This window comes from Pleurodeles waltl, chromosome 7, assembly GCF_031143425.1.
Source record: "Pleurodeles waltl isolate 20211129_DDA chromosome 7, aPleWal1.hap1.20221129, whole genome shotgun sequence".
NCBI lineage: Eukaryota > Metazoa > Chordata > Amphibia > Caudata > Salamandridae > Pleurodeles > Pleurodeles waltl.
In genome coordinates, this window is record NC_090446.1 from 1061313412 (window position 1) to 1061338488 (window position 25077).

At 46.2% G+C, this 25077-nt stretch overlaps 1 protein-coding gene across 1 annotated transcript in view; it reads right to left on the reverse strand.

Moving 5' to 3' along the window:
- Positions 1-25077, reverse strand: part of SUZ12 (SUZ12 polycomb repressive complex 2 subunit) — a 628949-nt gene that overhangs the window by 483186 nt on the left and 120686 nt on the right. The window contains exon 6 of the mRNA XM_069199996.1: positions 8086-8171. Within this exon, the coding sequence (XP_069056097.1) occupies positions 8086-8171 (86 nt within the window). The remainder of the gene's footprint in view (positions 1-8085; positions 8172-25077) is intronic.

The following is a 25077-nucleotide window of genomic DNA, read 5'->3' on the forward strand; positions in this document are numbered from 1 at the left end:
ATTCCCCAATAGGATTAGGGATGTGACCCCCTCCCCTTGGGAGGAGGCACAAAGAGGGTGTACCCACCCTCAGGGCTAGTAGCCATTGGCTACTAACCCCCCAGACCTAAACACGCCCTTAAATTTAGTATTTAAGGGCTTCTCTGAACCTAAGAAGTTAGATTCCTGCAACTTACCGAAGAAGAAGACTGCTGAGCTGAAAACCCCTGCAGAAGAAGAAAGAAGACACCAACGGCTTTGGCCCCAGTCCTACCGGCCTGTCTCCTGCCTTCTAAAGAACCCTGCTCCAGCGACGCTTTCTCCAGGACCTGCGACCTCTGAATCCTCAGAGGACTGCCCTGCTTCCAACAGACCAAGAAACTCCCGAGGACAGCGGCACTGCTCCAAAAGAACTGCAACTTTGTTTTAAGGAGCAGATTTAAAGACCCCTGCAACTCCCCGCAAGAAGCGTGAGACTTGCAACACTGCACCTGCCGACCCCGACTCGACTGGTGGAGAACCAACACCTCAGGGAGGACCCTCCGGCGACTCCGAGACCGTGAGTAACCAAAGTTGTCCCCCCTGAGCCCCCACAGCGACGCCTGCAGAGGGAATCCCGAGGCTCCCCCTGACCGCGACTGCCTGAAACTCCATTTCCCGACTGCTGGAAAGGACCCTGCACCCGCAGCCCCCATCACCTAAAGGAACGGAACTCCTGTGCAGGAGTGACCCCCAGGAGGCCCTATCCCTTGCCCAGGTGGTGGCTACCCCGAGGAGCCCCCCCACCCCCCCTTGCCTGCCTGCGACGCTGAAGAGATCCCTTGATCTCTCATTGAAAACCATTGACAACCCGACGCGTGTTTGCACACTGCACCCGGCCGCCCCCGCGCTGCTGAGGGTGTACTTTTTGAGCTGACTTGTGTCCCCCCCGGTGCCCTACAAAACCCCCCTGGTCTGCCCTCCGAAGACGCAGGTACTTACCTGCTGGCAGACCGGAACCGGGGCACCCCCTTCTCTCCATTGAAGCCTATGCGTTTTGGGCACCCCTTTGACCTCTGCACCTGACCGGCCCTGAGCTGCTGGTGTGGTAACTTTGGGGTTGCTCTGAACCCCCAACGGTGGGCTACCTTGGACCCAAACCTGAGACTTGTAAGTGATTTACTTACCTGACAAAACTAACAAAAACTTACCTCCCCCAGGAACTGTGAAAATTGCACTGTGTCCACTTTTAAAACAGCTTAGTGTTTTATATAAAAAGTATACATGCTAATGTAATAATTCAAAGTTCCTAAAGTACTTACCTGCAATACCTTTCAAATGAGATATTACATGTAGAATTTGAACCTGTGGTTCTTAAAATAAACTAAGAAAATATATTTTTCTATAACAAAACCTATTGGCCTGGAATTGTCTCAGAGTGTGTGTTCCTCATTTATTGCCTGTGTGTATGTACAACAAATGCTTAACACTACTCCTTTGATAAGCCTACTGCTCGACCACACTACCACAAAATAGAGCATTAGTATTATCTCTTTTTGCCACTATCTTACCTCTAAGGGGAACCCTTGGACTCTGTGCATACTATTCCTTACTTTGAAATAGTGCATACAGAGCCAACTTCCTACACTGAGTCTGAGCGATTGGACCTGTACCTGAAACCTGGTCTCCCAGAGTGACTACAATGGCTAGTCTTCTGCGTCCTGTCAAAGCCACAGGGACATAACATGATCCCAACCACATGAACCAGCACCCAGATCCAGCTGGAGTAAGGCCATGACCCCCAAGTAGTGCCCCTCAGGTCTCAGTCTTTAGGTTTGACCTGAGAGGAGCTGAATTTAAGTTTTTGGAATCTTTGACCGTGAACGGGCCAGTTGGTGCCAAAACCTTGTCACTTGCACTGCCCACCAACTCGAAATTCTGTCAGCCACACCCTCCCCGCGACAGCATCGACCGTTCTTGGGGAACGCCATCACAAAGCTCTGGCGTGACAGCCCTTGATGACAGCAGGATCTATGCACTACAGCAACGACTGTATGCAGATCCCGGCCTGCTCTTTGTGCTACAAAGATGGGAATCCGCAAAACTGTCCTGCTCCTTGTGGGCCTCCTCCACAGCTAACAGGACTCTGAGTTGGACTGAAAAGGTAACTCTTCAGCAGAGTCAATCCAGTCCCTGCATCCGTCCTGTGCTCCATCACAGTATGTCTGAACTTCTGGCTTTCTCCTAGTCTCACCAGATAGCCACAAGTGGTGATTTGGGATTTTTTTTGCACTATTTTCACTTGACTCCATAAAATTGCATACCCCTGGTTCTGTCAAATGGCTTTTTTTTTTTTTTTTTTAGTTTTGGTCTTGATTTATTTAAAAAAAAAAAAAATAATAATAATAATTCTAAATTGGTGTGGAGATTGTTCCCCCCCCCCTATTTATCACTGTTTAAAGTATTTAAGCCCTTCAAACATTGCCTCTAAGTTAAGCCTGACTGCCCTATGCCAATATACAAGAGGGTTGAGCACAGGTTAATTTGGGGTTTGCTTGTGCCTCCCCCTGACAAGGATCGTGGTTGCTTTGGTCCTGGGGGCTGCGGATGCAGGGTCTTTTCCAGGCGTCGGGATCTGGGAGTCAGGCAGTCGCGGTCAGGGGGAGCCTCGGGATTCCCTCTGCAGGCGTCGCTGTGGGGGCTCAGGGGGGACAACTTTGGTTACTCACAGTCTCGGAGTCGCCGGGGAGTCCTCCCTGAAGTGTTGTTTCTCCACCAGTCGAGTCGGGGTCGCCGGGTGCAGAGTGCAAAGTCTCACGCTTCCTGCGGGAAACACGAGTTGTTTCAAAGTTGCTTCTTTGTTGCAAAGTTGCAGTCTTTGGTGAACAGAGCCGCTGTCCTCGGGAGTTCTTGGTCCTTCTAGATGCAGGGCAGTCCTTTGAGGCTTCAGAGGTCGCTGGTCCCTGGGGAAAGCGTCGCTGGAGCAGTGTCTTTAGAAGTGGGGAGACAGGCCGGTAGAGCTGGGGCCAAACAGTTGGTGTCTCCGTCTTCTCTGCAGGGTTTTTCAGCTTAGCAGTCCTCTTCTTCTTAGGTTGCAGGAATCGGAGTTCCTTGGTTCTGGGGAGCCCTTAAATACTAAATTTAAGGGTGTGTTTAGGTCTGGGGGGTTAGTAGCCAATGGCTACTAGCCCTGAGGGTGGGTACACCCTCTTTGTGCTTCCTCCCTGAGGGGAGGGGGGCACATCCCTAATCCTATTGGGGGAATCCTCCATCTGCAAGAGTCAGAGTCACCTCAGCTCAGGACACCTTAGGGGCTGTCCTGACTGGCCAGTGACTCCTCCTTGTTTTTCTCATTATCTCTCCTGGACTTGCCGCCAAAAGTGGGGGCTGGGTCCAGGGGGCGGGCATCTCCACTAGCTGGAGTGCCCTGGGGCATTGTAACACGAAGCTTGAGCCTTTGAAGCTCAATGCTAGGTGTTACAGTTCCTGCAGGGGGGAGGTGTGAAGCACCTCTACCCAGAGCAGGTGTAAGGAAATGCCTCCTTGGCATGGTTGCCCCCTGACTTTTTGCCTTTGCTGATGCTATGTTTACAATTGAAAGTGTGCTGAGGCCTGCTAACCAGGCCCCAGCACCAGTGTTCTTTCCCTAACCTGTACTTTTGTATCCACAATTGGCAGACCCTGGCATCCAGATAAGTCCCTTGTAACTGGTACTTCTAGTACCAAGGGCCCTGATGCCAAGGAAGGTCTCTAAGGGCTGCAGCATGTCTTATGCCACCCTGGAGACCTCTCACTCAGCACAGACACACTGCTTGCCAGCTTGTGTGTGCTAGTGAGGACAAAACGAGTAAGTCGACATGGCACTCCCCTCAGGGTGCCATGCCAGCCTCTCACTGCCTATGCAGTATAGGTAAGACACCCCTCTAGCAGGCCTTACAGCCCTAAGGCAGGGTGCACTATACCATAGGTGAGGGTACCAGTGCATGAGCATGGCACCCCTACTGTGTCTAAACAAAACCTTAGACATTGTAAGTGCAGGGTAGCCATAAGAGTATATGGTCTGGGAGTCTGTCAAACACGAACTCCACAGCACCATAATGGCTACACTGAAAACTGGGAAGTTTGGTATCAAACTTCTCAGCACAATAAATGCACACTGATGCCAGTGTACATTTTATTGTAAAATACACCACAGAGGGCACCTTAGAGGTGCCCCCTGAAACTTAACCGACTGTCTGTGTAGGCTGACTAGTTCCAGCAGCCTGCCACACCAGAGACATGTTGCTGGCCCCATGGGGAGAGTGCCTTTGTCACTCTGAGGCCAGTAACAAAGCCTGCACTGGGTGGAGATGCTAACACCTCCCCCAGGCAGGAGCTGTGACACCTGGCGGTGAGCCTCAAAGGCTCACCCCTTTGTCACAGCCCAGCAGGGCACTCCAGCTTAGTGGAGTTGCCCGCCCCCTCCGGCCACAGCCCCCACTTTTGGCGGCAAGGCTGGAGGGAACAAAGAAAGCAACAAGGAGGAGTCACTGGCCAGTCAGGACAGCCCCTAAGGTGTCCTGAGCTGAGGTGACTGACTTTTAGAAATCCTCCATCTTGCAGATGGAGGATTCCCCCAATAGGGTTAGGATTGTGACCCCCTCCCCTTGGGAGGAGGCACAAAGAGGGTGTACCCACCCTCAGGGCTAGTAGCCATTGGCTACTAACCCCCCAGACCTAAACACGCCCTTAAATTTAGTATTTAAGGGCTACCCTGAACCCTAGAAAATTAGATTCCTGCAACTACAAGAAGAAGGACTGCCTAGCTGAAAACCCCTGCAGAGGAAGACCAGAAGACGACAACTGCCTTGGCTCCAGAAACTCACCGGCCTGTCTCCTGCCTTCCAAAGATCCTGCTCCAGCGACGCCTTCCAAAGGGACCAGCGACCTCGACATCCTCTGAGGACTGCCCCTGCTTCGAAAAGACAATAAACTCCCGAGGACAGCGAACCTGCTCCAAGAAAGGCTGCAACTTTGTTTCCAGCAGCCTTGAAAGAACCCTGCAAGCTCCCCGCAAGAAGCGTGAGACTTGCAACACTGCACCCGGCGACCCCGACTCGGCTGGTGGAGATCCAACACCTCAGGAGGGACCCCAGGACTACTTTGATACTGTGAGTACCAAAACCTGTCCCCCCTGAGCCCCCACAGCGCCGCCTGCAGAGGGAATCCCGAGGCTTCCCCTGACTGCGACTCTTTGAATCCAAAGTCCCGACGCCTGGGAGAGACCCTGCACCCGCAGCCCCCAGGACCTGAAGGACCGGACTTTCACTGGAGAAGTGACCCCCAGGAGTCCCTCTCCCTTGCCCAAGTGGAGGTTTCCCCGAGGAACCCCCCCCTTGCCTGCCTGCAGCGCTGAAGAGATCCCGAGATCTCTCATAGACTAACATTGCGAACCCGACGCCTGTTTCTACACTGCACCCGGCCGCCCCCGCGCTGCTGAGGGTGAAATTTCTGTGTGGGCTTGTGTCCCCCCCCCCGGTGCCCTACAAAACCCCCTTGGTCTGCCCTCCGAAGACGCGGGTACTTACCTGCAAGCAGACCGGAACCGGGGCACCCCCTTCTCTCCATTCTAGCCTATGCGTTTTGGGCACCACTTTGAACTCTGCACCTGACCGGCCCTGAGCTGCTGGTGTGGTGACTTTGGGGTTGCTCTGAACCCCCAACGGTGGGCTACCTTGGACCAAGAACTGAACCCTGTAAGTGTCTTACTTACCTGGTAAAACTAACAAAAACTTACCTCCCCCAGGAACTGTGAAAATTGCACTGTGTCCACTTTTAAAACAGCTATTTGTCAATAACTCGAAAAGTATACATGCAATTTTTATGATTTGAAGTTCCTAAAGTACTTACCTGCAATACCTTTCGAATGAGATATTACATGTAGAATTTGAACTTGTGGTTCTTAAAATAAACTAAGAAAAGATATTTTTCTATACAAAAACCTATTGGCTGGATTTGTCTCTGAGTGTGTGTACCTCATTTATTGTCTATGTGTATGTACAACAAATGCTTAACACTACTCCTTGGATAAGCCTACTGCTCGACCACACTACCACAAAATAGAGCATTAGTATTATCTATTTTTACCACTATTTTACCTCTAAGGGGAACCCTTGGACTCTGTGCATGCTATTCCTTACTTTGAAATAGCACATACAGAGCCAATTTCCTACAGCAGGCTTTGTTTCTGTCCTCAGAGAGCACAAAGGCTCTCACCGCATGGGGTCAGAAACTCGTCTCTCAGCAGCAGGCTGGCACAGACCAGTCAGTCCTGCACTGAACAATTGGGTAAAATACAGGGGGTATCTCTAAGATGCCCTCTGTGTGCATTTTTTAATAAATCCAACACTGGCATCAGTGTGGGTTTATTATTCTGAGAAGTTTGGTGCCAAACTTCCCAGTATTCAGTGTAGCCATTATGGAGCTGTGGAGTTCGTTTTTGACAGACTCCCAGACCATATACTCTTATGGCTACCCTGCACTTACAATGTCTAAGGTTTTGCTTAGACACTGTAGGGGCATAGTGCTCATGCACCTATGCCCTCACCTGTGGTATAGTGCACCCTGCCTTAGGGCTGTAAGGCCTGCAAGAGGGGTGACTTACCTATGCCACAGGCAGTGTGAGGCTGGCATGGCACCCTGAGGGGAGTGCCATGTCGACTTAGTCATTTTCTCCCCATCAGCACACACAAGCTGGCAAGCAGTGTGTCTGTGCTGAGTGAGGGGTCCCCAAGGTGGCATAAGACATGGTGCAGCCCTTAGAGACCTTCCCTGGCATCAGGGCCCTTGGTACCAGGGGTACCAGTTACAAGGGACTTACCTGGGTGCCAGGGTGTGCCAATTGTGGAGACAATGGTACATTTTAGGTGAAAGAACACTGGTGCTGGGGCCTGGTTAGCAGGGTCCCAGGACACTTCTCAGTCAAGTCAGCATCAGTATCAGGCAAAAAGTGGGGGGTAACTGCAACAGGGAGCCATTTTATTACACTCAGGCAGGAGGGAAGTAAGGCAGCAGTGGTAAAGTGTGCACAGTCCTAAGGCCAGAAAAAACAAAGTCATAAAAAAGGGATTGAAGGAAAAACGTTAAGGGGAAAACCACACCAAGGACGCCAAGTCTAACAATAGGAAATAATTATCTTTAAATGTAGGGACACTTGTTTTCACCCCTCTTCCAGCACATTTTACAACAGCACCCATAATGGCTTTCTAAAGTGCAGACCTTTTTTGTGTTGTCGCTCTAGGGAACTGTCACTCAATAAGTATTTTCTATCTGAGGTCACAATGCTCTTCTTGTAGAGCGGTGGCAACCCCAACTATGAATATGGCAGAAAACCAAGAAGAAGAAGAAAAAAAGGTCAGCTTCCTTCTTGGAAGTCTTCTCCCCCTATCATCTTCCTCATCAGTCTATGAAGCTAGTTTCTGTGTAATAGTGTTGATTCTCTGTCAGGTCCTTGCCTCTACCGCAACATAGCAGAATATGTAGGGACAGTACTTCAGTTTAGGATTCGGTATGGTTGGAAAATAAGCTAATTTAAGCTTGCAGTATAATTTTTATGTACAATTCTCTTATAGTCTAAATACCACAGCATCAGAGATCACGGGCAAGACCCAAGCAACTGTCTAATCACACTGAGTTATATGATCCCTGCAAATCTCAGCCAAAACACCATCTTTGGCCAACTCACTTACACTCCTTTGCAAGCTGTGGCCAGGCTTCTGTAAGTGAATGGATTCCAGCACACTTTTGATGCTCCAAACGTCACAGTAACTGAGCAGTTGTATACCTTAAGAAGCTCCCAGCATACTGCAATCCTCCATTAAATACAAAAAGCCTGGAAAGTAGTTATGTTCAGTAAACCTGACAATATGGGTGGCTTATCGACTTCATACTGGTTTTTTTTTTCTCCCAGCAGACAAGACAGGCACTGCTGAGAACTACCATCATTGGCCCTGCTGACCTCAAATAAGTTATTTTTCTGTGGGCACTTAAAACAAGGACAAAAGTAAAACAGGACACGTTTCCAATTCAGAATTCATTAAGTTAACATTGTGATACAACCGAACAACCACTCTTAAGTTAAGCACTTACCTTTCGTTTCTTGTGGCAGACTTTTATCAGAAGCACTTCTAAAGCTACAGAATGTTGATCATTCTCCGAGTTCTGAGACAGTTTATCTGAACAAAAACAAAAATTTGCATATAACAGCAGGCCTAGAAAAATCCTAAAAAAATTACTAGACCTGCAGGTTGAGTAGCTTGAACAATCTACTCAACATAACTGTAATGTACTGGACCTGGAAACGGGTCTCAAATTGTGTGACCCAATACAAATATTGTATTTTACAGTTGCCTTTTTCTTCATTCTCACATATGAGTGCACCTTCAAATATGCAAGTGCAGTATTTCTGCTGTAAAAAAAGTCCTCTGTTTGATTAAATACACTAAACATTTGCTCCATGTATAATAAATATAGATCACATATAGGTCACACATGATCCATGCATGACTTGTCCCTTAGTTTACTAATAGCTTTGCCATCAGGACTGGAGTGTTTCTCAGTTTATGTTTAAACACTCACTTTTGATAAGTATATTAAAAAAGCATGATGTGGTAGCCCACTGTTATTTACAGACAGTAAATTTCCAAGAAATGTTCAAAAACCTTCCCCCTAACTTGCTGTTTTACTGATAAATCTATATTGTGTATTAACAATCTGTGAAAATTGGGTTTCGGAAACAATATTTATCATTTGCACACCACCAAGTAAAGTGCTCCGACTATTTTTTCATCACATTAAAATATGTTTTTCATCACACAAGTACAAGAAAATGGTCTTTCAGCTACTGAAATATATTTTGAAATGTTTGGTAAGTTGACTTAGTTATATAAATGCTGTGTGTTAAGAAAGACCTGATATCCACAGCCTGTCATTTCACACAGATCAGACAGTTCACCTTACAAAATCCTGGAACTCTGCAGTCACAAGGAAAAGTATCTGCATTGCAAGAAGACAAACTGAGTTTTTGACCTCGGTCTCTGAACACAGAGCAAATGTGGCAAGAAGATGATGTAAAGTCATCTTAATTGCTAATTGTTTGTCAGAACAGAACACCTGTTCTTTCTCCACTAGCCAGAGGGGGCGGGTAGGTTCTAAAAATAGTTCGACCACATAAAAAAATGACTCACCATAGCAAGTGGTCAAGTAGATTTTAAGCCCTGAAACATGAACCATCATATAAGCAAGTGGCAATTTGCTTAATTTAAATCAAGGTATATTTACTCTGCAGTATATTGAGAGCACCAAATATAAACATACTAAAATTAAAAAAGTTAGCTCTACTTCTGGTTTGAATAGCTGGGTAAACATTTAAAACAATTTTGAAAATCTTTGATCAGCACATTACGTGGATTCTTGAAAACCAAAATCTGTCAAAATGTTTTCTTAAAAAATAAAAATCACCAGAAGATTCAAAAAGAGGTGGATTTATTTATTTTGAAAAATGTCTGGTGTGTGTACATTTATAAACATTTGAAAAATTAATTTTATAAAACTGTTGCCAACTTTATTTGTGTAGTTTGTACATATGTACACACTTGTACACTTCTAAAGCTAGACTGAATTCAGAAAGTTAACATTGTGCAATTCTGAAAATACTGAAGTTTAAATTAAAACATTTTACTTTCAAGATACAAGCAGTCACTGTTTTCTATTTGGAAATACAATTGGTGTTGTCATCATTTATGTCAAAACTGCAGCTACACAAACTTAACAGGATATACAAATCATCAATCAAAAAAGCTAAAAAAAAGATACTACTCAGACAGAATTCAAAATGCTCAATCTACAACCAAGGAATTTTATCAAATTCTAAATGAATTTCGAAAACCTACATGCATGGAAGGAAGTCATCCCACTACTCAAGATTGCACAAACAAATTGGCAACTCACTACACAACCAAGGCAGACACATTGTACTCCTATTTAAAACAGAAGAAAACCATCAGCACCAACCCCTTTCCTAAAATACCCTTTAAGAATAAACCAACCCAACCTCTACAGTCCTTCAAACAAATATCCCAGGATGAATTTATGGATTTGGTCAAAGCAAGCAGACCTTCTGGTTGCCCTTCTGACCCTTGCCCACCACAAATCTTAAAGAACATTCTTCTATCTACTTCTGCTGCCACACCTGTAAGAAGAATCAACAACTCTTTAACTTCAGGAACTTTTCCTGCAGACCTGAAAGGCATACATACGACCTTTATTAAAGAAAACAAACCTAGACCCGCAAGACCCCAACAACTACAGACCAATCACAAATGGACATTTCCTGGGCAAATTGATAGAAAGAGCAGCATTCGCCCAGATGTCACAATTCATTGAAGACAACTCTATACTTTCAGACTTCCAAACTGGATTCCGCCCAGGAAGAAGCACTGAATCGGCACTCATAGCAATCTGGGATGATCTTAAAAACACTGTCGACCGCAATAGAGTTGCTGCACTACTTCTCTTGGACCTCTCAGCTGCCTTTGATAAGGTTGACCATGACACCCTAACTCAAAGACTCCACGAAGCCGGCATACAAGCGATTGCTCTCGACTGGATTACTTCCTATCTTCAAAAAAGATCTAATATCATCCACTCGCCCCCCTTCTCGTCTGAACCCTCCCTCACAAAAGCAGGGGTCCCCCCCCCCCCCCCCCCCCAAGGGTCAATCATCTCACCTTTGCTTTTCAACATCTACATGATATCTTTACCAGAACTGATCAATGATTTCCATCTCACATGCTACAACTATGCAGATGACACACAAATACTACTTAAATTAGAATGCCCCAAAAACATTGAAAACTCACAAATCTTCAGTTGCCTCAGAACCGTTGATCAGTGGATGACCTGGAGCCATCTCAAACTAAATACCTCCAAAACAGAAACACTCATATGTGGTGACTGGAAAAATTATGACCCTCTGTGCGTCTGGCCTGACGATCTCAGACCACCTCCTCAATTATCCAAGGAAGTTAAAAACCTAGGAATCACCATGGATTTCAAGTTAACTATGAATGCCCAAGTGGACAAATTAGCACGAACAATCTTCATCAACTTGAAGACTTTACGACGCATCTTCCTCCACCTCGGATTTCCACACAAGGTGCAAGCTACTATCTCACTTGTACTATCCAAACTGGATTATGCCAATGGCCTCTACCATGGATCATCTCTATCTGTTATGAAAAAACTACAACGTATCCAGAATTCCGCAGCCAGGCTACTATTACATGTAAAGCCGCAAGCCCACATCTCCCCTGCCTTGAGAGCACTACACTGGTTACCCGTTGCCAGAAGATGTACTTTCAAGCTGCTTTGTATCACCCACAAAGCTATACATGGAACAGGATCGCTTTTTATCAGAAAGAAAATTACCAAATACATCCAACAAAGAAACCTCCGCTCAAGATTGGCACCCCGCCTTAGAACACCACCATACAAGAAAAAGACTATAGGTGGTACATCCTTCTCCATCCAAGCAGCCAAACTATGGACTTCATTACCCCCAACTATAAGAGCCACAGATAACTTTCTTGTCTTCAGAAAACTACTTAAGAGTTGTCTCTTTCCTTCATAACCACCATATTCAAACAACCATGAACTGTATATGCCTATGTTGACAAATATTTTTTCCGATTATGTGTATATTTCTATTTATTTATAGTTTCTTTAGAAAATATGTATCGCTACTATGTCATAACAAAATACACACACACATTCTTTAAACCTGTTCGTGGATCATTGCATGGCTCCTAGGTGGGTTGTTATACTAGATATCTATAAATTCCTGCTCTAATCTTATCACACTTACCTACCCATCATCATATGTCATGTCTCGATCAAACTATCCTCCATTCTCACTCTGACTCATCCCAAATCCCTTCTACTACTTTCATCTCCTAAATAACTCTGCCTAAGCTCTTCCCTCCGCTTCCACATCTAACTCACCAAACCTCACTCTACTACTGTGACCTCCCACACAACCCTACTAAATTCTCCCGCATTTCTCTCACCCTGCTACTATGCTCTCCCTAACCCTTCCACATACTCTTCCCTCCTCCACCCCCCTTTACTCATCCCAAGCCTTTGGGTTCAGTAAATGAAGGATATACTCCCAATTAACACTTCTGGATTTCCTTCCTCCTCCACCCTCCATTACTTCAGTCAATCTAACTAACAAACTCTCATATCCGCGGCTCAAATTAACTCATAATAATACTAAAACTGTACTCATTTCCCAATACTAATCCATCACTAATTCTTGTTGGGTTCCAGAGTAGCGTGCTACTCATCGAAAGGCGCTTCGACGCCTCGTCGGGGGTAGTAAGCGCTATATGAATACGATTACAATACAATACAATTTGGGATGTTGCAGAGAGGCTCCCAATGATGACCTAGAATTTTTTATACGTTATGAGAGGTCATAAGCAGCAGTGCATGACTAGGGCTCAAGTTATAGTTACTTTAGGGGCCAGGTTATATTTACTTTATTTAACTATAACTGGTGAATTTCATTTTTTTTTTTCCTTTTTAGCTAAGACTTTAACCAACTGTAATGTCACTTTAACCTTTGGATTTTTCAGTGAACGTCTATTTTTTTTCCCTCCCCTATAGGGCATTAGCCCTTTCTTAGGAGATCATCACCTCAACAAACAAGGAAAGTCTATTGGCTTTGTCAGGGTGTCAGCGTTGAATTCAACCTTCAGAGACATTCATTATTAAGAGTAAGTATTGTAATATCAGTTTATAAACATTTAAATAATGACGTTTTACTAAAAACTGAAGTGTAAATGTGTTTGAAGCTTTCTAACATGTAAACTGCAGTCCTTAGAACTACAGTATGTGCTTATAAGAGAAAGATTCTAACACTTGCTACAGTGAGTCCCGGCAATCCTGAACTGAAGAGCTAAAGCTCCAGCTCTGGGATTGCTTATAAATTGTTTACAAATGTCCTGGGTCTATGTTCTATGTACCCAGGTGAACAATGTTACAAAAAAGAAATCTGGGGAGCTGCTGCACTCTCTGCAGCCCTGCACAATACGAATAAATTTTCATGACTGGTGCACCATCAAACCATCTGGGTGTCCTGGTCCCACCAGACACTGTCAACTTAATTTTGTGTTGGCAACTGAGGGGTGGAATCCCCACAAACCCTGCAGGCTCCCCTCATGCAAGAAGCCCCTGTCATCTGGGGCAGTCTGGAAGACAGCATTCTGTTTCTGATAGACAGGACACCTTTTATTTCTCGCTACCAATGGTGGGAGCAAAGGAAAATGTTACTTAACTTGTAAGCATCTGTTCATGGAATGAAGAAGTCTCCGAGTCACAAGGTTTGTTGACTCCATCTATTGCTGGTAACGAATATGGGCATTGGCTCCATTGCTAAGACTGTCAGCAAAAGAGCGTGGTCAGGAAATATGTGTAAACACACAATGTGAAGACCATGCAGGAACATACAGAAAGAAGAGCTTCTGCAACGACCAAAAGGTTTCCAGAAAGGAGGGTAGGCACAAGTGAATCTACAGCACTACATGCCACTCAGGTTTTTGCAGGGTAATAATTTTACGGTCATGTCATGTGTAGCTGTAGGTACACAAGCTGTGCATAGAATGTAAAGCAGTTCTCCACTAAGCAGTGGCTAGCCAGAGAACGTTACAGAGGTTAGAGTGTATAGAGTACTACTTGGGAAATGCTAGATTGTTGCCATGATGAGACATCCACCCAGCAGTGCATGGTGAAAGTGTGAGAAGTGGACCAGGTAGATGCTTTGCTGATGTCAGCTACTGGGATGTTATCAAAGAAGGCCATCTAGGCGCCTTTCTTATGAGTGGAGTGGGGTCTGGGAGGTATAGGCAAAGCCTGTTTGGCTTCATCCTAACATCTGGCTACATTTCATCACCCAATCTGCAATTCAAGCTTTGGAGAGAGCATAACTTTTACAAAGAGGTTTTGTGTCTTGTGGAAAGGTACCTCCCTCCCCCGACCATGCCTCCCTCCCTCCCTACCCCCCCCCCAGGGCAATGTAACATGAGGGCGCTTTCTTACATTTAGTGTATAGAGAGCCATCTCTGCCACCAACTCCAGAGGTGGGAAGAACACAGTTCTATGGTTTGAGTGAGGTGGAAAGATACCACCTTCTGGGAAAATGTGGGGTTTGTACTAAGGACTACCCTATCTGCATGAATTTGGAAGAAGGGTTCTAGAAGGGTAAGGACCTGAAGCTCACTGACACACCTGGAGTAAGTGAAGCCACTAGGATGGCTACTTTCCAGGAGCTAAACTGTAAAGGGCACTGTTAAGGGCATGAGTAAAGTGGTTTGAAAGGAGAATCTGCAAATCTGGTGGGAAATGTACTGAGATTACAAAAGGGAATGGGTAGCACCCTGCTTGGAATTACGCTTTTTAGGCCCACCATGAATGCCTTAATGGTTGGATCTCTAAAGAGTGAACTACCATTGCTATTCTGGAGGTAGGCTGTGACAGCAGCCAAGTGAAATATGAGAGAGGAATAAGTGGGGGCTGCTTTTTGCAGGCGATGACGGTAACAAACAATATCTTGGAAAACGGTCGTTGGCAGGTTCATGTGCATGGGAGTGCAGTAGACCAAAAACCGCTTACATTCAGCTGCAACGCAGGCTGTTGCTGTAGGTTTGTGTACTTCCTTGAGGATAATCAAACACTCTTGAGTAAGTTGAGGTGGGCAAATTGAACACCCCAGGAGCCAGACTGCAAGATTCAGCTACTTGGGTTTTGTGTTGCAGAGATATCCTGATCCCATAGGACATCTGGAGGGGTCTCTATGGGGCGCCTCATGGGCAAAGAATTGGGCTTTTTTTTTTTGTTAGCCAATCCATAGATCTGCTGTGGCGCTCACAGTACAACTCCCAGTGGAAATCCACAATGGATTCAGGGATCCGAAACCCAATGGGGAAAAAAGGCACCATCAGCCACTCACACCGCATAACCCAGCTGCGCACGGCCAAAGGCCTTGTCCAGCGTGGGGGCTGGGTGCATGCAGGAGGGTTTAGCCGCAGGCCAAAGGCCATGTGTGACAGTGGTTGCAACGTACAGCAATTATATGACACTTTACGTAAAACAAAAACTGAAAATAATGGAGGGAAAAAAAACAAAGGTTACAGGAAGATTAGTTAGGTTGACGTTTTACCCTTCCCTTCCCTCCCCCCCCACACAAAACACACATATATGCTCATATGCTTAGCTGACCATTTTACTGCATTGCTAATTCTTTTCATGACATATAGCCCCTATTTAGGTCGCAGCCTACCAGACAGCAAAGCTGCATGGATTGCAAAAGAAATCTGGACATTGAGAAAGTAGACCTAGGAATGCATACTGCTCGTCATTGGCTTTGTGGTTTGTAACTCACGTTCTCTTGCTTTCCATTTACTGCCTTTATTTGTTTTAGTCTGTCCAGCTTGAGTTTGGTCCTTCCCTTGCCGAACCCTTATTTACAGTATACTTCCGACTGCTCCCTTTCTGTAAGCAGGCCTGTAAATCTTGTCCTTATCTCAAATTCTCTGTGCATTCCAAGACCGAAAGTCAAATGTGAGATGTTCTCTTCTGAGGGTGCTTTTGTTTACTTTTCTGTCTCTGACTTCAAAGTGAAAGGATTAATGTGACAATCTTGCTGGATACTCGGGACAGAAACCTTTTTCTCTACCACACGATACCATTTAAATTAACTGTAAGTATTTCAGAATATACCAGAACTAGGAACACAATGATGCGCATTTTTGTTTTTCTGAAGTGTGTTGGAAACAAATACTTTATTATGATCATAACAAACCATTACCCTAGATAATGCAATTTCCACATATTTTAATCTGTGCACTGACGAGTAAAACTGTATGCCTGGGCAAATGTAATTGCCATTTCAATTGAAAATATGCTATCTAATGGCAGTGTGTTACCACACCATGAATACTCCACTCTACCTTTCACCACAACATGCCAGTGCAGTCTACACCACTTAACGCGACGCCTCTCTAACTTACCCTATACCATTCTACGCCAATGCCCTAAGTCTCTCTACTCCATTGCACCTTTTGTCACTTCATTCTACACCACTCCAGGCCATGCCAATTTACTTTGCACAACTCTATGCCTCTGTAATCTGACACTCTTCAACACTGCACTCCTTACCAATACACTCTACACTAATGCACTTTACTTTGTAATACTCAAGTCCATGTCCCTGCACTCTACGCCAATTCACTAAACACCACTCTAACATACTCTGCACCACTGCACTCTATGCCAGTGCACTCATCACTGTTCTCTATGCCATGACTCTATATGACTCTACACAACTGGACTCTACCCTGCACCACTCCACTTTATGCCATTTCACTCTGCTCTGAATACCACTCTACTCAATCAATTCACTCTCCACAACTGCACTCAACACCACTGGACTCTACTCTGCATCACTGTACTCTACGCCACTACTCCACTCTTCTCCACTTCACTGACACTACTGTGCAACACTGCACTCTCTGCTGCTTACAATGCCACTCTGCTATACACTACTCCACTCTATGTCTCTTCACAGCACCATATTCTATACCACTACACTACTCTAGGTCTCTGCACTTTATGCCACTCAACCCTACTCTGTACCCTGACACTCCACTATGCACCACTCTAATCTATGCTGTAGGAAGTTGGCTCTGTATGTGCTATTTCAAAGTAAGGAATAGCATGCACAGAGTCCAAGGGTTCCCCTTAGAGGTAAAATAGTGGTAAAAATAGATAATACTAATGCTCTATTTTGTGGTAGTGTGGTCGAGCAGTAGGCTTATCCAAGGAGTAGTGTTAAGCATTTGTTGTACATACACATAGACAATAAATGAGGTACACACACTCAGAGACAAATCCAGCCAATAGGTTTTGTATAGAAAAATATCTTTTCTTAGTTTATTTTAAGAACCACAGGTTCAAATTTAACATGTAATATCTTGTTTGAAAGGTATTGCAGGTAAGTACATTAGGAACTTTGAATCATTTCAATTGCATGTACACTTTTCAAGTTATTCACAAATAGCTCTTTTAAAAGTGGACACAGTGCAATTTTCACAGTTCCTGGGGGAGGTAAGTTTTTGTTAGTTTTACCAGGTAAGTACGACACTTACAGGGTTCAGTTCTTGGTCCAAGGTAGCCCACCGTTGGGGGTTCAGAGCAACCCCAAAGTTACCACACCAGCAGCTCAGGGCCGGTCAGGTGCAGAGTTCAAAGTGGTGCCCAAAACGCATAGGCTTCAATGGAGAGGAGGGGGTGCCCCGGTTCCAGTCTGCCAGCAGGTAAGTACCCGCGTCTTCGGAGGGCAGACCAGGGGGGTTTTGTAGGGCACCGGGGGGGGACACAAGCCCACACAGAAATTTCACCCTCAGCGGCGCGGGGGCGGCCAGGTGCAGTGTTAGAACAAGTGTCGGGTTCGCAATGGAAGTCAATGAGAGATCAAGGGATCTCTTCAGTGCTGCAGGAAGGCAAGGGGGGGCTTCCACGGGGAAACCTCCACTTGGGCAAGGGAGAGGGACTCCTGGGGGTCACTTCTGCAGTGAAAGTCCGGTCCTTCAGGTCCTGGGGGCTGCGGGTGCAGGGTCTTTTCCAGGTGTCGGGACTTAGGTTTCAGAGAGTCGCGGTCAGGGGAAGCCTCGGGATTCCCTCTGCAGGCGGCGCTGTGGGGGCTCAGGTTTTGGTACTCACAGTCGTAGAGTAGTCCGGGGGTCCTCCCTGAGGTGTTGGTTCTCCACCAGCCGAGTCGGGGTCGCCGGGTGCAGTGTTGCAAGTCTCACGCTTCTTGCGGGGAGATTGCAGGGTTCTTTAAAGCTGCTCCTTTGGATAAAGTAGCAGTCTTTTTGGAGCAGGTCCGCTGTCCTCGGGAGTTTCTTGTCGTCGTCGAAGCAGGGCAGTCCTCAGAGGATTCAGAGGTCGCTGGTCCCTTTGGAAGGCGTCGCTGGAGCAGAGTTCTTTGGAAGGCAGGAGACAGGCCGGTGAGTTTCTGGAGCCAAGGCAGTTGTTGTCTTCTGGTCTTCCTCTGCAGGGGTTTTCAGCTAGGCAGTCCTTCTTGTTGTTGCAGGAATCTAATTTTTAGGTTCAGGGAGAGCCCTTAAATACTAAATTTAAGGGCGTGTTTAGGTCTGGGGGGTTAGTAGCCAATGGCTACTAGCCCTGACGGTGGGTACACCCTCTTTGTGCCTCCTCCCAAGGGGAGGGGGTCACAATCCTAACCCTATTGGGGGAATCCTCCATCTGCAAGATGGAGGATTTCTAAAAGTTAGAGTCACCTCAGCTCAGGACACCTTAGGGGCTGTCCTGACTGGCCAGTGACTCCTCCTTGTTATTCTCATTATTTTCTCCGGCCTTGCCGCCAAAAGTGGGGGCCGGGGCCGGAGGGGGCGGGCAACTCCACTAGCTGGAGTGTCCTGCGGTGCTGTGACAAAGGGGTGAGCCTTTGAGGCTCACCGGCAGGTGTTACAGCTCCTGCCTGGGGGAGGTGTTAGCATCTCCACCCAGTGCAGGCTTTGTTACTGGCCTCAGAGTGACAAAGGCACTCTCCCTATGGGGCCAGAAACATGTCTCTAATGTGGCAGGCTGCTGGAACTAGTCAGCCTACACAGACAGTAGGTTAAGTTTCAGGGGGCACCTCTAAGGTGCCCTCTGGGGTGTATTTTGCAATAAAATGTACACTGGCATCAGTGTGCATTTATTGTGCTGAGAAGTTTGATACCAAACTTCCCAGTTTTCAGTGTAGCCACTATGGTGCTGTGGAGTTCGTGTAAAACAGACTCCCAGACCATATACTCTTATGGCTACCCTGCACTTACAATGTCTAAGGTTTTGCTTAGACACTGTAGGGGCACAGTGCTCATGCACTGGTACCCTCACCTATGGTATAGTGCACCCTGCCTTAGGGCTGTAAGGCCTGCTAGAGGGGTGGCTGACCTATACTTGCATAGGCAGTGAGAGGCTGGCATGGCACCCTGAGGGGAGTGCCATGTCGACTTACTCGTTTTGTTCTCACTAGCACACACAAGCTGGCAAGCAGTGTGTCTGTGCTGAGTGAGAGGTCTCCAGGGTGGCATAAGACATGCTGCAGCCCTTAGAGACCTTCCTTGGCATCAGGGCCCTTGGTACTAGAAGTACCAGTTACAAGGGACTTATCTGGATGCCAGGGTCTGCCAATTGGGGATACAAAAGTACAGGTTAGGGAAAGAACACTGGTGCTGGGGCCTGGTTAGCAGGCCTCAGCACACTTTCAATTGTAAACATAGCATCAGCAAAGGCAAAAAGTCAGGGGGTAACCATGCCAAGGAGGCATTTCCTTACATATGCATTCTACGAAACTGCACTGTACACTGCTTAATTCAATGCCACTACACTCTACACCACTATACTGTGCAACTCTACACCAGTCCACTCCAGTGTATGCCACTCTAAGCGATTCCACACTATGGTACTCCTATACACAACTCTGACACTCCACAACACTCCACTCTTCACCATTCCACTCTAACACCCCACGCAACACTCCTCTATGCCACTAACCTTTAGGCATGCTGAACAGCAGTCACACTGGTTTACAACATAGGTTTACAACATAGGCGGGACCTACTGGCTTTGCCAATGCTTGTTTTCTTTGTGTGTGCTATGCTTGTCTAATATTTTGTTGGCCTACTGGAAGCATATTTGAATTGTTTGCACAATTTATCTTGCAACAGTACCTTTAGTGACAGTTTTTCCTTATTGCTGGGGGAAATGGGCTACAAAGCAGCTTTCCTATTATTGTGTTTCTCGACCATAATATATTATAACCTATTCACTGGATGGCAAATGCCATAGTCAAGTTCTAACAGCTTTACATATCTTAAAAAACAAATTCACAAAATAAACTGTTATGTATAAATACAAACACACATCCCCCCACCCACCTCTTAGGACAGAGATAGGTGGAGCAATATGATTAAATAGGATGTTTAACATAAGTTCGCAATGTCCCCATATGTGACTTGCATTTTGATTGTTTTCCTTCCTCATTTAAGAGGAGTTGGGTCACGTGAATGAAGAGGATTCAAGCTGCAAAACTATACTTGCAGGTAAGTAACTGATATCGTTTGAAGCCAGAAATCTCCTCTAGATGCACCTTCTGTCTATAGTGTTATTTAGTGGTGGTCCCCCTCCACTTGTAGTTGAGGGCATGATGAAGAAGTAGCTGCAAAGCTTTATAAAAATGCCTAACAATCATTTTTTCCTGAAGGTCTATATAATGCTTAGTAAAAGTATGCCTGGCTGACAATATGGCGGCATTGCAAATTCTTTCAGTGACAAAATTGCCCAAATTGTATTTTTTTAATATAATAATCGCCCTCCTTACATCTACTGCATATAGTGGTTTCTGTTGTAATAGGATTTTGAGATGTCATTTTATTTATTAACCGACATGAAAAGGTGACACCACCTAGGGTCTAAACGCTAGAAGGGTTCTCTTGACCACTTTACCCGTGGAGAAACCATGACTAATTTTATATTCATGAGGCCAAAGTCTGCAGCAGCTCACTAAGACGTAATAACTATTAAAAAAAACAAAAAAAGGTTTTTAAATGTTAGATGCTTTAAGGTGGATTTTAACAGTGGTTGCATAAACCCTGCTACCACAATTCAAATTCCACTGAAGATCTGGCACTCCAAAGAGAAGGATAAGGTTTTCTAGCCCCTGGTAGGATTAACTGTATGACAAGTACTGCAAAATTTTGTTTTGATGTATGGACTGCAATAAGTAATAGGAAAACTTAAAGTGATGCATTACTCATTCTAATTCCCAAAAATGTTAGATAAGCTATAAATTATTATTTCAAAGGTAAGTGTATATCGACAGGTTTTTCTCACATCCCAGCTATGATACCTATGCCACTTTGCCTCATTCATTTTCCTAGTCAAATGTTGCATATGCACGGAATAGTCTCACCCACGTGTGGGGATCCCAGAGCACTTTTATAATGTCATATTTTGTTTAGTAGCTTCGCCTCACTTTGGAAAGGTCAAGAAGTACATGTGACAAATGTATAATTTAGCATCCTAAAACAGGCTACATTGCCAATTCCATTAATTTACTTTAAAAGATGAAAAGACAAGAAGCCTTGATGTACCTGTTGAGGGCCCTTGGGTCCTGGATGGGCCATAAGGACAATTCTGCTTTTGGCACTTTGGTAGACTGAATAGACTCCCAGGCTCTTTTCTGTTATTGCTAGTCTCATGAAAGCATTTTCCGTAGGACTTGGTTTCAGGTTAATGGTGTCCCTGCCGCTTTAGGGTGTCGCTCTTGGTTTGATGTTAGCAGGTGGTTTTAAGAGCGCAATACAATAAGTTTTAAATTATATCTAGAATCCACTTACTGAACGGGATGCTTTGCATTACTTTAGAGAGCCCAGATTGTCGCACCTACTGGTGTTAAATGTAAAGGTTTATGTTCTGCCAAGTCACTCGAATATGTGCAGCACTTCTTGGCACTGTACCTGTTCCATGCGTCCTCAATCAAAAAGGCTGCCTTTAGAGTCCCGTGCACTGCCACAGTGTTGTCCTGTGGCTTGGTTGTTATGCCCGAACGATGTTTGGATATCGCTGATTGTAATCCTCTCTGGAGATCATTCTCCTTTGTAGTATAACGCTCTCTCCCTGAATTGGCCTCTGAACTGTGTTGCACCCATGGACTTTGCTGTCTCATGGTCCTTCACCCTCTGAAGTGACTTGCCCACTACTGGGCCAAACAGCCTCTCCCCCTTGAAGGACATGTTCACTACTGTCCTATTACTGCACCTCCTGTTTGCACCCAACCACCATTATCCAGACATGGTCCTGGTGCAGAGTTGCCTCTTTTGGCATTGGTGTTTGAATTCTGCATGAAACTATCTCCTCCCACTGTAGAGTGATATACTGATTCAGGCATGTGTTCACCCTCTTGGTGTGTCAGGTAGTGGGCCACAGACTCCAGTGAATTTGCTTATTCATAAGCTGCGAGCACAGCCACCAAACCTCTGATGTAGGGGTGGTCTTTTGTGTGGAATGTCAAAATTATTCCCACATGTGAAGCTACCGCCTTCGCCACAGGTGATTCTTTGTAGGCTTCCTTGATCCATCACACCATTGGCAAGTACTGGCTCTTCGGCTATGATGGCAAAGGGGTTTCCAACAGTAAGCATGATTCCCCCTTGTGCCATCTCTAGATTGAGGACCTATGCATTACCCACTTCATCACCACATTGTGTACCGCAATTTCTATGGTGATGGTCTTGAGGGGTGTGTGTGGTCTCTACCTTCCTCCAGTGAGTGTTGAGTCCCTGCCAGTCTTTTCAGGTATCTGCCTCAAACATCTCCCGGCTGGGAAGAGCGTTCCTTCAATTATTTTTATAAGCAAAAGACTTTGTCCTGCTGCTCCTCTACTGGCTCAGGTGTTGATGGTAGCTCTGGTTCTTTCTTCTCGACCTTTGGCTCGAAACAGACAGATTTTTCTTTCACGGGGCAGAGCAAGATATTATATTTCAATGACAAGTTGAACTCCATTTTTCTCTTTTCAGCCTCAAAATGTATTTTCCTTTTCTCAATATTGACCGCTGGAGATTTCTTTTTCAGCACCAAAGTGTCCTTCTCAGACTTCTCCATCCCATATTTTCAATCAATTAAACAGGAATTTCGAAAGCGCACTACTCACCTGTGAGGGTCTTAAGGCACTGAGGAGGGGATGTGCTGGTACTGCTCGAACAGCTAGTCTTGAGAAGTTTCCTGAAGGTACAGAGGTCTTTGGTCTGGTGCAGGTGGATGGGAAGAGTGTTCCACGTTTTGGCAGCTAGGTGCGAGAATGATCTACCTCCGGTTGTAGTTCTGCAGACGTGTGGGACGGTTGCAAGGTCGGCGGAGCGGAGATGACCGGTCGGGTGTAGGAGTCGTCTGTTGTATTCTGGTCCGGTGTTGTGCGGAGCCGAAGATTAGGACTTCTGTCTTGTCGGACTTGAGTTTGAGGCAGCTGCTCTTCATCCATTTGGCGATGGCCTTCATCCCTTCGTGGGAGGTTGGTCTTGGCGGAGTCCTTGGTGAGGGAGAGGAACAGCTGTGTGTCGTCGGCATATGAGTTGATGTTGTGGGATTGGGCGATATACTCTATCACTAGTAGCAAAGCCAGTTAGGAGGGTCTGTCTACTGCTGTACCTTTCCGCCTAGATCCGAGGAATTCTTTGGGCCATTGTTTACACTCTGGCTATACTTTTTTTTAAGTTGAGCTACATTTCTCGTGTTTGGAGTCTGAACCTTTCGGCTTCTCATACGCAGTACACTGTTGTAGGAAGTTGGCTCTGTATGTGCTATTTCAAAGTAAGGAATAGCATGCACAGAGTCCAAGGGTTCCCCTTAGAGGTAAAATAGTGGTAAAAATAGATAATACTAATGCTCTATTTTGTGGTAGTGTGGTCGAGCAGTAGGCTTATCCAAGGAGTAGTGTTAAGCATTTGTTGTACATACACATAGACAATAAATGAGGTACACACACTCAGAGACAAATCCAGCCAATAGGTTTTTATATAGAAAAATATCTTTTCTTAGTTTATTTTACGAACCACAGGTTCAAATTCTACATGTAATATCTCATTCGAAAGGTATTGCAGGTAAGTACTTTAGGAACTTCAAATCATCAAAATTGCATGTATACTTTTCAAGTTATTGACAAATAGCTGTTTTAAAAGTGGACACTTAGTGCAATTTTCACAGTTCCTAGGGGAGGTAAGTTTTGATTAGTTTTACCAGGTAAGTAAGACACTTACAGGGTTCAGTTCTTGGTCCAAGGTAGCCCACCGTTGGGGGTTCAGAGCAACCCCAAAGTCACCACACCAGCAGCTCAGGGCCGGTCAGGTGCAGAGTTCAAAGTGGTGCCCAAAACACATAGGCTAGAATGGAGAGAAGGGGGTGCCCCGGTTCCGGTCTGCTTGCAGGTAAGTACCCGCGTCTTCGGAGGGCAGACCAGGGGGGTTTTGTAGGGCACCGGGGGGGACACAAGCCCACACAGGAATTTCACCCTCAGCGGCGCGGGGGCGGCCGGGTGCAGTGTAGAAACAAGCGTCGGGTTCGCAATGTTAGTCTATGAGAGATCTCGGGATCTCTTCAGCGCTGCAGGCAGGCAAGGGGGGGGTTCCTCGGGGAAACCTCCACTTGGGCAAGGGAGAGGGACTCCTGGGGGTCACTTCTCCAGTGAAAGTCCGGTCCTTCAGGTCCTGGGGGCTGCGGGTGCAGGGTCTCTCCCAGGCGTCGGGACTTTAGGTTCAAAGAGTCGCGGTCAGGGGAAGCCTCGGGATTCCCTCTGCAGGCGGCGCTGTGGGGGCTCAGGGGGGACAGGTTTTGGTACTCACAGAATCAGAGTAGTCCTGGGGTCCCTCCTGAGGTGTCGGATCGCCACCAGCCGAGTCGGGGTCGCCGGGTGCAGTGTTGCAAGTCTCACGCTTCTTGCGGGGAGCTTGCAGGGTTCTTTAAAGTTGCTGGAAACAAAGTTGCAGCTTTTCTTGGAGCAGGTCCGCTGTCCTCGGGAGTTTCTTGTCTTTTCGAAGCAGGGGCAGTCCTCAGAGGATGTCGAGGTCGCTGGTCCCTTCGGAAGGCGTCGCTGGAGCAGGATCTTTGGAAGGCAGGAGACAGGCCGGTGAGTTTCTGGAGCCAAGGCAGTTGTCGTCTTCTGGTCTTCCGCTGCAGGGGTTTTCAGCTGGGCAGTCCTTCTTCTTGTTGCAGGAATCTAATTTTCTAGGGTTCAGGGTAGCCCTTAAATACTAAATTTAAGGGCGTGTTTAGGTCTGGGGGGTTAGTAGCCAATGGCTACTAGCCCTGAGGGTGGGTACACCCTCTTTGTGCCTCCTCCCAAGGGGAGGGGGTCACAATCCTAACCCTATTGGGGGAATCCTCCATCTGCAAGATGGAGGATTTCTAAAAGTTAGAGTCACCTCAGCTCAGGACACCTTAGGGGCTGTCCTGACTGGCCAG